Genomic DNA, 13,043 nt, shown 5'->3' with positions numbered 1-13,043 from the left:
TAATTAGGTTTCTCCTGTAGGTTAGTTGGATTAAGGTTCTGATACTAATTGCAATGTCCCCTTTTGGGAGAACCCTGGATCTTGCTGTAAATTCACAATCGAGCTCGAGAGGAGTGTAAGAGCGATCATTTACCCTCCCTCAAGTCATGGGCACATTGGACATTTAGCATAGGGAGGTCTACCTAGTGGGGTGTTTGTATCACCATTTGAGATCAAATACAAAATCACCTTCTAACTAGACCACCTCATGATGGATGTCCAATGTGCTTGCCACTTAGGGACAAGAAGGTGAGTGTCTTCGCTTGGGCTTAGATAGGAGGATTTCCAGGCACCCTATCGCGATTTCCTTCTCAACCTCTACAATGGTTGATTGTTTGAGAAATTGCAAGTCATAAGAGGATGAATAAGTAGACATGAATAGGGAGGGAAGATGCTCAATGTGCCTGCAACTTGGGGCCAAGAGGGTAAGTATTCACTCTTGGGTTTATGTGAGGATTGCTTCAAGCCAACCTTACATGCTCCCTCATTTAAATCCTATTACGATTGGATAATAAAAATGAATATAGATGTGACATGAACTATCATAATGAATTATGATGATTATATATATTTGTACACGTGTGGTTACTAACCCTAATGTATATAATTGGTCCTATGATTTATATGCTCAATATTTCTTAATGATTGCATGATCTATTCCAGGGTTTTATCTTGTTAAAGACATTTGTTGTCGGAGGTATAATTCTAGCTATATTACATTTAATATCTAGTTGCACTTTTGGTTCCTGGGCAAGATTGTGATTTAGGGCAAGTTCGAGGGTCCTCCTAAAAGGGGACATTACTATTAGATATAGACAAGGTGAAAGTAGGATTAGACAAGATCATGACATGTGCCATAATTCTATGACATGAAACGACTAAAATAACAAATATTAAATCACCCATGAAACAAAAGTAGATGACATAATATTAGATCTCATTGACAACTAAGACTTCTAGAAAGATTCATAGGACCTCAAACATGTGAATAGGGCCTACTAGACAACCATGTTAGGTAAAACACCTTATTTGCACCCATAATAGGCATTTGCCTTCCCCCTAGAATACCTTGTGGCGTAGTATTTGTGTATCTAAATCTTGTCTAAGTCAAAATGATAGTTACTGATAGCATTGTGCATCTTCAATCAGTAATCAAGCATTCTGTAAATATCGTTACAACTTTTCTGCATATAATGGATGGAGCAATCTTGTGAAGATCAAAATTCTGGTTATGATTACTGGGGCTTGCTTCTGTCTTATTAGAGGGGCTAGCTTCATTTGCCTTCTTAGCATTTTGTTTTGAGGGCTTCATAAGGTGCACCATCTTATAAGTAAAAGAGAAGTTCATGGGCATCTGTAATATATTTTATTGCTTATGACCCCAATGAGATGTACCAGAACTGCCGAAATTTTGATATGGTCTTGACTCTTGTAGTCTGATTTTGGCTTGCTTTGAATCAGCCTGCTTTTGAGCCACAAGCCTATTCTCTCCCAGCTTGTCATATTCAGTCTTCATTCCTTTGATACCCATTTTGGATACAGACCTCATTATTTGTATTTTCTTGACTAGAAACTTGCTTACTTCATCTCAAAAGTTGTTTGCATTGCAAATAATCATAGAGTTCATCAAATGACTGTAGCATTAGCAGCACTATCAGCAGCCTTATTTTTCTGTCCAGACTCAATTTTGAAGGAGATATTACTGAATTCCTAGCAATGATCAGGCTCTCTTTTGGAAGAGGTTTCATCTGCCAGATTGAATTATTTCACCTATATATATAGTCAGTGGAAAATTTTGAAACTATTTCCAGTGTTACTGTTGAGATCATTTTCCAAACTGATCTTAAACCTGTAGAACAGGGGTTCAAGGTCGGCTTATGGTTAGTACTTTGTTCACACCATAGCGTATGCAAAAGTGAATTTGTAATCATCATTTCCACACATACCCTTTGTCCTGAAGGGGTATGGGTTTTCATATGGTGCTCCTACAAATTGATCTTACCTTTCCAAGAGCAAGGAACTCACAGTTTGAATTCTGCTTCAGTTTCTTTTGTTTGAGGCTTTGAGCTGCTATTTTTTGTGGACATTGACAAAAATTGTTGCTAGGAACAAGATTAATCTGCCATTGTAAAAATCAGGTGCCGTGAATTGCATTTGTAAATTTCAGCTTTCCTAGAACTTCAATAAAATGGCATAGTGGAATTTCAGTATCAATTGTTAAATTCGATATTTCCTTTCCATTGCATCTTCACTCATCAAATAAATTTGAAATTCAGTATTTCTTTGGTGCATCATATATGTATTTTCAAAATCTCTATCTTGGCAAGAAATTGGTGTCAAATTATATAGGGGCACATATACCACCTGAATATCCATAACATAGACAGAGTTATATCGTAAACAAAAACGATTTCATACATATTGCCAATTGGTTAGCAGATCCAGGTTAGAGTTATTACAGTAAAGCAGAATATTACTTAGATCATTTGATAGGAGCATGATCCTTTTCTTTGATTTGTAAATTGAGCATTGCCATGTCTCCTGCCCTTATGAAAGAAGAGTACTGTTCCATCCAAAGCAGAGTGAATGCCAATTTATGAAAGTCTATGCTTTACTATAAATTTTTTTAGCTGGAAACAAACTGACCACCATGGAATGCCCCAGGCAACTGCTATATTAATTATTATTATATCACATAGTGGCCAACTTACAACTCTGACAGTATATTTCTCAGCACTACACCAAACAGCTTCTGTGCAAAAACTGGATGACTGTATAGTCTTATAGTAGCAGGATATCAACTTTCACTCTTTGTTTTGCTTTTGTTATACTCAATGAAGCGGCAAGCCAATTAAAGGCATAACATCTATTACAGAAAATAGAACTTCCTTAGAGTTAGAACACTACAGGATGTAACCATGGTAGGTTCATGTTCAATGCCCATTCCATTTGAAATATGCTCAACCACTCCTTTGCATACACCCTGCCAAACCTAAAGCCATTTTTGTTATTCCCATTCTCTAAGTAACTGGTTCAAGTTCGATTCGAAGTTTGAGTTCGAAGAACCGGTTTGCCGGTATAGCAGAATTTTGGGAAGGGGTTTGGGCTTGTTTGGGTTCATTTGTACAAAAACATGTAAATTATATATATATGAAGCCTAGAAGCATGAGTGGCAAGAAGAGGCCGCAAGGTGGTCAAGGCCAAGTAATCAAGTGATTTTAGGAAATGTAGAACATGAATGGAGAAAATTACAATAAGCTTATCGCCCTCTGACAAGACGTACCTCACCAACTAAGTAAGACAGCTGCCTGTACAGACACCACCACATGACAAGCATGAAGAAGGAAATCTTGAATTGACAACATATTGCATGGTATTGAAAATCTATCCATCTTAGGAGAACCCATCACTAGAGGATGAACCGAAAACCCTTAGATGGAGGGAGTATGAGTCAGAGCCTGAAAATACCTGAGGTGTTGGGGAGGCTGGAGGTGGACGTGTAGAGGACACATGCATGGCCGAGAGTGCAGGGAAAGCACCAGAACATAGTAGTCGGAACAATGCGCCCAGGTCTGATGCACAAGGGAGCAAGCAGGCATGAAAGATGGTGAATCCTTTGACAAGTCTGAATGTAGATTGACAGAAATTGCCGAAGTCATGTGGAAGGGGTTGGAAGACTCTTTGAGGCACTGGAAGATGTGCAAAACTATCTGGGTAGCAAACAGTCAGGTGGAAAAGGACTATTCGTTGAGAAAGTCTCCAACAATGCTATGGGGTACATCCATTGACTGGTTCACAGGACTGTATGCTTCGTCCATAGTATCTTGGGACATACTGAGGAGGGTATTCCACACCGAGTTAAGCCCAATTTTGTTTTTGTCATTGGGAAGACTTCTTTTTTGGGGGGCTGATGTAGACGGCAAAAACTGCCAACAGTGTATGCACATCCCTTTTCATGCATCATATCTTCTTCATAAAGCTGCATCCCACATTTTGATCATTGCATTAATATTTTAAAATCAAACTCAGAAAAACATAAATATCATGTCATTTACAATGTCTATTTTCAAAGTATTATATGATATTACAAGATTTCACCCATAAATAGTTCCCCCATCTTATTGCAAGTATCTTCATTTTCAACACAAATGAAAGTGAAAGGATATGTCTATTAAACTAACAATGCCGGGGCAGATTTACATCTGTTTCAGGCTCAAGGTTGTACATGCGCAAACCAGTAAAATTGTCTGCTGTTGTCTCTACAATTTCACTCACCTTGTTACCGTTTGTGTTGTTGATACTAAACAGTTTAAAGTGGTTCATGCAAACTTATCATGGTAGTATCATTTTGCCAAGTCAAATTTGGGTGTACATTTTTAGCACTATTTTGCTAATTGATATTTACTGGGTATGCTTGACAAAGTAATTCTTCTAAGTAGTGAGAATAGTAAATGTGGATGACATGTAAAATAACGTTCTCTCCCTCTTTAATGTGCATTATGCAAATCTTTATAAAAGGTTGAAGAGTTATAACAAATTTTCTGTTTGTTTTTCATTGTTCACACAGATAGATGGCCCAGGGGCTATTATTTGTGTTATTTCTTCACAACTAGCGAACATTTGTGAAAGCCAAATTGGTGCTGCTTTCCAAGACAAGGAGGGTTTTAAATGGGTACTCACTCTCTGCCTAATATGATTTGTGAGGACAATAGAGCTGTTACTCTTTTTTGGCTCATACTGCAGTCTGCAATTCATTAAAGACCATAGCCATGCCTTAAAAATATTACGTTGTTACTTGATATTTTGTTAATTGTAATGAAATAGTTGCCTTTTTATTGTTTTCTCTTAGGACATGTATTTGTCCAGTAAGCTTTTTTGATGTCTATTCCATTCTTGCAGCTTAATAATGATGTCGTCAACGTAATCAACATCTCAATCGGAACTGGTCTAGCCATTATACTTAAAAGTATGCTGGGCTGACATTTGAATTTGCGAGGACAATAGAGCTGTTACAATATAGCCATGCTTCACAAATATGAGGTTGATATGTGATTTTTAACTGTTTTGAATGGTTGCGATTTTCTTGTTTGCTCCTTGGACATGTTTTTGTACACTAAGTCTTTCGGCTGATATATATTTCATTCTTGCTGCCTAATAATGATGTTGATCAACATCTGGATTAGAACTGGTCTAGCCATTTTACTATAAACTTTGCTGGGCTGACATGTATGAATTCTATCTTTTTTATGCGTGTATTATTTATTTTGTGGATAGGCTGCTTGAAGTGTTGTATTTGCCGAATGTTTCACTTTCAACTAGCTGCTTTGAGATATTAGACCATCTTGACAGGTTATATCTGATTAGTTTTGTGGCGGTTGAGATGTTTGGCACTACACTAGTTTCACTAGACGTGATACATTTTAGTTAGTTAATGTTTCAAGAAATTGAAACAAACTATTTTTTCCATGGTTTCTAGTGTTGATTAAGGGATGCGTTTTATTATCTCTTCCCTTGTAGTCAAATAGTTATTATTGACAATTTGACTGTAGTTTGTAAGATTAACCAGTGCTGCTGCTTTTTGGCATTGACTCCTTGTGTAAGCTTCTTGTTGAGTAGCGCATGGTTTTAAATTCCCAAACTTGGACTTGGCGAGAATGACTTGACTTGGTAAAATGAAACAAACTCGTAAAATTTAGAAATTTTTAATGATTTAAAATTTGTTTCATGCACCCATTAATAAGTTAAGCTTAAAGACACGATAATATCATCAAATTAGCTTAAACAAAAGCTAATTTGATCACATACATAAATATACATCCATTACATAAATACAAATGTAAATTTTACTTGAAAGAAATAGCAAACATAAATATATAGAATTATAAATATTGTCAAATATATATAAGACCACGAAATCCACGACATTAGATGTTCTCAAACATATGTGGGAAAACAAATCAATGGGTTTGGCTTAGCTTTCGCCTTAGAGTAGCCTGTCTCCTTCTACAAAGGGGTCTAAGGTAAGTCCTAGATAACTGAGCAATCATGGTTTGTTCCTGTGAGGTGCCACTCTTACCAATATCGTATGTGCCTAATTGTGCTCTATCTTTCTTTGCCATGACCACATGCTCAACCTCTGTCTGCTAGGTCAACTCGCTCAAGGTCTTCATTAGTGGAGTTAAGATTGATTGGCTTAGTAGACCACTCAGACTCTGGATTGACCTCCTTTAGAATGATCATAGAGGAGTCAAGAGTCCAAAACTTGTATGGTCCTAAGACAAAGGTTGTAATGATCACAAAGGTCCTCATTAGGGAAGATAGGATCGATAGGCTCAGTGAACCACTTAACTCTAGGTTGACCTCCTTTAGCATGATCATAAAGGAGTCAAGAGTCCAAAAATTATACAGTACTAAGACAAAGGTTGCAATGAACACAAATTTGATCATTCAACCTCTTCTCAAACAATCTACTATGCCTCTTTGAGTGGATATGCTTGAACATGCTCAAGTTGCACTTGCATTGTGAAGCACTACTTGGATGACTCAATATGCAAATGACAATTTTTTGAAGGAAACTATCCACCCAAAATTTTGCCACCTTCTATTTGAAATAAGGAAAACGGATAAGTCATTTTCAACTTATAAGGCTAGATTATGGAATCAAAGTGCATGAACTCAAGAATCTAAAAATATATTTTTATCTAGTTGGATTTTTGTGTAAGTGTCTTTGTTCATTTTGTGTAAAAAAATTGCCCTTGTTGCATTATCTAATGCATCCATCTCATGTAGTGTAGTTGTGGAATCAATAGACATGTACTATCAATTATAGGCCATTAAAACCTCCTTATCCGCCTTGAAATCATCGCAAAAATGTAATGCCAAATTTAGGTAATAAGTTGTTGCATAGAAGGGCTTGTGAAGTTGGTTATGCCACCTCCTTCCAATTATCTCCCCAGTGGGGCTATAATAGGATTGAGAGACTCAATGAACCATTTAGACTCTAGATTGACCTCCTTTAGCATGATCATAGAGGAGTTGAGAGTCCTAAATCTAAATAGTCCTAAGACAAAGGTTGTAATGAACACAGATTAGATCATTCAACCTCTTCAAAAACAATTTATTACACGTCTTTGAGTGGATGTGCTTGAGCGTGTTCAAGTTGCATTCGCATCGTGAAGCACTGCTTGGGTGAGTCAATATTCAGATGATGATTTTATGAAGACAATTATTTGTCCAAACTTTTGCCATCATCTATTTGAAATAAGGAAAAATAATTAGTCTCATTTCCAACTTTAAGTCTAGATAATGAAATCAAAGTGCATGAACTTAAGAATCTTAACATATAGTTTTACCTATAGGTTGAGTGGAGCGGAGGGAGGAAGCAAATTTTTGAATTTGGCTTTGAGTGAGAAATTCGCAGAGAAGGGACAAGATGATTTGACTACGGGCCTGGACTAGGGCAATGACAAAGGAAAGGGGGATGCGACAAAAGATGGGGACCCCCGGGCCTTGCAATCGAATCTATTCAAAAAAGAGAGTAATGCTTCAAAGCCAAGTGCATCTAGAGGCGCCTTAGGTCCTTTGGGATGATGGAATAATTTGGTTGGAGTCAAACAATTGGGTAAATCCTCTTTCCCCAATATTAAAGATATTTCAAACAAAGAGAAGGGGGCTTTTGCCTTGGGAGTGCCTTCTGAGCTTATTGATCATAATATTCTGAGTATGGCTGCAACTCTTGTTGGCAAGTTCATAGGTCCTAGGCCAAACACTAGATTTGGTTCAAATCTTTGCTAAGAACAAGTGGGATCTGAAAGTACAGTTGAAGTTACAACTATGGCCAAAGGCTTTATGTCTTTTGAGTTTTCTTGCCCTGAGGATTACTTAATGATTCTTTGTGCGGGAAACTGGTCGATGGGGAAATACACTCATTATTCAGAAATGGACCTCCAACCTTGACCTTAACAACGATTTCTTGACCCAGGCCTCGATTTGGATAAGGCTTTCGGAACTCCCCCTAGAGTATTGGCATGAAGATGTTTTTGATGGCATTGTTAGCTCTTTTGGGGAGTTGCTATCTATTGATCCAGTTACAACAACCAAGAAAAGACTCACCTACGCTAGAATATGTGTTGGGGTGGTTGAAGGTTAGGATATGCCATAAGTGATTGAACTCCAATCAAGATTGGGGAGGCGTGTGCAATAGATAGATTATGAAAATGTGCCTTTTGCTTGCTTCCATTGCAAAAAGGTAGGACACAAGGCGAAAATGTGCCCTATTTTCATAGAGAAGGAAAAAGTTTGCAAGGGTCAAAGCAAACAAGGAAAAAGAAAAGAGACCCAAAATCAGCAAAAAGGATCGAATCAAGTTGAAGGTACTAGGAAGGTGTGGAAGGAGAAAGCTCCCAATGGAAAGAAACCAGAGGGAGAATCTCTAGGGGAGAGACTCAATGACAAAATGGTGAACCTTCCTGATCACCAGAGCTTAGAAGGAAAGAAAATAAATGAGGATAAGGAGCAAGAAAAGGCCTAGATGGAAAAAGGCAAAAATGGAAAGGGAGATTTTGAGGCCAACCCTAATATCACAAATCCTGTAGTTGGGGAGGGAGACAAAGGAGGTAGGAATAATCTTGAGGAAGGTGAGATCATAGTGGAGGAAATCAATGAGGACTCCTTCGTTCCAAACACCCAAGAGAATGGGGGAACTTTGGAGGTGCAGGGCCCTTCTCAATCTCAGGAATCAAACTTAAGTAGAAGCACTTGGGTGTCTCCAAGGAAAAATAATTGAATTCTAGAGATGTTATCTGTCTCTACTCCTGGACAAATTTCAAGAATGAAAGTTCTCTTTGATAGTTGCAAAGGTGACAATGCGGGACCTTGGATTATAGTTAAGGAAAATAATGGGAAAAACAATAGGGACCCATCACCAGTGTCTCCTGCCGCTACGAGGAGTAGAGTTAAAGTTGACACAGGAAGTAAATCCAACACTAAAGGCAGGAAGAGCAAGAATCAAATCAAAAAGGAAGAAACAAGGAGAATATAATCGATGGAACATAGAAAACCATCCAAGAAACATATTCCCAAAACAAATTATGAAGGTCATATCTTGGAACATTCGTGGACTCAACAAAATCCATGAAATTGTTAGGAATATGATAAGGGATCACACGCTAGAAATATTTTTGATTCAGGAAACAAAATTGAAGAAGGAGAAAGTTGAAGGCATTATTTTCAATAAAGGGATGAAGACTGTGGCTACTGATTCTGAGGGTGCTTTAGAAGGTTTGTTAGTGATATGGAAGGACAACTTAGTGAATATCATTTTTGATGAAGGTAACATTTTGCTTATTCAATTCAAAAATCTCAAGGATCAGGAAAACTGGTTCATTATGAATATCTATGCCCCAAACACTAAGAATGGTAGAAGACTCTATTGGAATAAAATTCGTAATCTGATGGCCAAGTTAGGAGATCCTAAGGGCATTATTATGGGAGATTTCAATACCCCTCTTATGGCCACTGAGAAATTAGGCAAGCTCCCACTAGACTTGGAAAGCTGACAACAACTGGCAGATTTGATCAATGACTTGGCCCTTCTGGACATCGAGTTAGGAGGTGGAAAATATACATGGTCTAATAGGAGAGTTGGGATGGATTGTATTCAGGTTAGGCTGGATAGAGCCCTAATCACTTTGGATTGGATGAACTATTATCAATGCAAACTTTCTTCTATGGCAAGACTAGGTTTAGATCATCCCCCTATTGCTCTCACCTTAGAAACTATCAGTAGGAAAAAAGCTTTCCCTTTTAGATTTGAGAAGACGTGGTCTACACGCCTTGGTCTTTCTGACAAAATTAGGGAATGACGGGGTATTGATGTGGAGAACACAACAATGTATAAGGTGGCTAAAAAACTCAAAAACATTAAAATGGAGATAAGAAAGTGGAACAAAATGGACTTTGGGAACATCTTTCAATTAAAAGAAAGGATTTTGGCAGAACTAGCAGAAGTGCGGGAAGATATACAAAATATGGGTTATGATGAAAGTAGGCTGAATGCTGAAAAGACTATTCTGGCTGACCTTCACAACATTGTGGGAAAAGAGGAAATGTTTTGGAGGCAGAGGTCTAGATTGTTGTAGTTAAAGGAAGGGGATAAAAACTCTAGATTCTTTCACCTTTATACTATGAAACACAGGGCTGCCAATAGAATTAGTGGTATTAAAAATAGGGATGATACTATAGGGGAAGACAAAGAGATTGCCGAGGAAGCAATTAAGTATCTCTTTTCTATTCTATCCAAAGAGCTAAACTTGGGAGATGAGGACTAGGTGGGAATTCTCAAGACCATCCCCAATGTGATAACTACTAGCTAGAATAAGGATCTGGTGGCTATTTTGGAATTCAAAGAAATCAAGGAGGTTGTTTTCACTCCACCAGTTGAAAAAGCTCTTGGCCCAGATGGTTTCCCTACTTTTTCCTTCCAGATATATTCAGAAGTTATAAAAGACGACCTTGTTAAAGCGGTTCAAGAATTTTTTGGAGCTAGGAGCTTGCTTAAAGAGATCAATGCTACTTTTTTGGTTTTGATTCCTAAAGTCACTAGAGCAAATTCTTTTGAAAGTTTCAGGCCTATAAGTCTTTGCAACTCTTTTTACAAGATTTTTTCAAAGGGTTTAACTAATAGAATTATCCAAATATTGTTGGAGATTATTGCAACTCAGCAATCAAGATTTGTCCTTGGTAGAGAAATCCTTGATTCTATATGCCATGCATGAGGTGATCCATTCCTTAGATGAAGGTAAAAAGGAAGGCTTTCTACTCAAACTTGATCTATCTAAGGCTTATGACAAGGTGGACTGTACATTCCTGGAAGCTTCTGGTTTCAATGATAAAACAAGAAAGATTATATCTCAATTGATCTCCACCCCCACTTTCATGGTGATGGTTAATGGTACTCCCTCTAATTTCTTTAAATTTTCTAGGTGTCTTAAGCAAGGAGATTGTTTTTCACTGATCCTCTTCATCATTCCGACATAATGCTTGGGAAGACTTATTCATAACAAAAGCAGTAGAGGAGAATTTGGTAGGTTAAAACCTTCTTCCGGACCCCTGATCTTCTCTCATCAACGATTTGTGGATGACACCATTTTAGGGGGAGAGGCTTCGGTGAAAGAAGCTAGAAACGTGAAGAAAATTCTTAATACCTATTCCAGTGCCATAGGTCAACTCATTAACTGGAGCAAAAGCTTGGTCTTCTTTATTAACACCCCTACGGGTAGACAAAGGAGAATTGCCGACATTTTGAGTTGTGATATTAGATCTCTCCCTTCTACGTATTTGGGGCTTCCTCTGGGACCAAACCTTCTGACCTCTTTTGGAACAATCGCATTGATAGATTCAATCGAAAGTTGGCGAGCTAGAAAGGCATTACCTTGAGTCAGGCTGGTAAAGTGCTTTTGATCAAATCTACTTTGCAGAATTTGCGAACTTATGCATTAAGCCTTTTCTCTATACCTACCAAAGTGGTTGATACTTTGGAGTCCATTCAGAGGAATTTTCTAGTGGGCTGGTGCTGAAGCAAATAAGTACTCGCTGGTGGCTTGGGAGACTATTTGTAGACCCAAAAAGCAGGGGGGACTGGGGATTAGGAATCAGAAGCAGTTCTAGGGCTCTGCAAGCTAAACAGATATGGAGGATTTTCAAATCCACTGGGGAATGGAGGAATATTTTGAAGGAAAAATATGTTGTTAATATTAGTTTCAAACAATTTATCAGTAGGGACTATGACCCAAGGGGATCCAACATCTGGAATGACATTTTGAGGACTAAGGGCATAACCATTGAGAAAGCAAAATGGAAACTTGGTAATGGTGAAGATATAAATTTCGGCATGATGACTGGCAAAGACACGGGCCCTTATGGAACATCGAGCCGTATAAGAGATGGGCAAATTTATGTGTGGAAAGATTTGGTTGTAGAGTGAGCGACTATAGGGTCAATAATGAATGGGTGAATCTGACTGAGTTGTCCTAGGAGCTAAAGTAGCTGATGGACATGATTATACATATCCCTCTATCCCTGAACAAGGATGCCATTATTTGGGAGGAGACAAAGGATGACAACTGCACTATTGCCTCAAGCTATGAAACCATGCAAAACATTGAAACAATCCGTATTTGGGTCAAAGCTTGGTATTCTTGGCTTTATTCCCAAAATCAACATTTTTTTTCTGGATAATGCTCCAAAATCGTATCTTGACAGTGCACAACCTTACCAAGAGGGGGCATCTGATGCCTAATCGATGCATTCTATGCAAAAACCATAGTGAGAGTGTGGACCATAACATTATTCACTGCCACTTCACCAGAGACATATGGTCTTATTTCCTATCTTTCTTCAAGGTGACCTGGTGTTTTCCCAATAACACTACATAACTCTTTGAACAATGACACCGTGGTGTTATTGAGGATGTGAATAAGTGCTCGTGGGAATGGACTTTGCCTCATGTTTGTTGGGGAGAGTGGAAGGAGCAAAATAACATAATTTTTAGGGAGAAAGAAACTATTGCCAAAGTTGTCTTCCACAAAAGCCTTAATGCTTTGTTAGAAAACTAAACTATTAATAAAGGTTATAACCCTCTTCTCAGCACAAAGGAAATTGATAGAAGTAGGAGGGAGGACTGTAGATGAACTCTCCCGCCTGAAGGTTGGTGTAAAACAAACTTTGGTGGGGTTGCTAAAGGCAACTTTGGTAAGGCTGGGGTGGGGGGAATCATCAGAAATGCTGATGGCAAAGGAATTGTTGCTATTTCTGCACCTCTGGGGTTGCAAACTAATCACTATGCGGAGGTGATTGTGACACATCAAACCATCAAGCTTGCTGGGGACATGGGAGTCAGAAATCTATGGCTGGAAGGAGATTCTAAGAATATAATACTGTCTTAATGAGAAGAATGAGCCTACGTGTATGATTGTGAATATCATTGAAGAGTGCATTGAAATCCT

General features: G+C 38.2%; 1 protein-coding gene across 1 annotated transcript in view; it reads left to right on the top strand.

The window, feature by feature from the left end:
* Positions 1 to 5,310, top strand: part of LOC149550228 (integral membrane protein (Protein of unknown function DUF92, transmembrane)) — a 77,414-nt gene extending 72,104 nt beyond the window's left edge. The window contains exons 4-5 of the mRNA XM_089793325.1: positions 4,607 to 4,711; positions 4,939 to 5,310. Of these exons, the coding sequence (XP_089649451.1) occupies positions 4,607 to 4,711; positions 4,939 to 5,019 (186 nt within the window). The 3' untranslated portion in view covers positions 5,020 to 5,310. The remainder of the gene's footprint in view (positions 1 to 4,606; positions 4,712 to 4,938) is intronic.
* Positions 5,311 to 13,043: the final 7,733 nt, after the last annotated feature.

Source organism: Cupressus sempervirens, chromosome 7, assembly GCF_028749045.1.
Source record: "Cupressus sempervirens isolate cs-2001-9-10 chromosome 7, ASM2874904v1, whole genome shotgun sequence".
Taxonomy (NCBI): Eukaryota; Viridiplantae; Streptophyta; class Pinopsida; order Cupressales; family Cupressaceae; genus Cupressus; species Cupressus sempervirens.
This window is presented reverse-complemented; position numbering and strand designations above follow the sequence as displayed.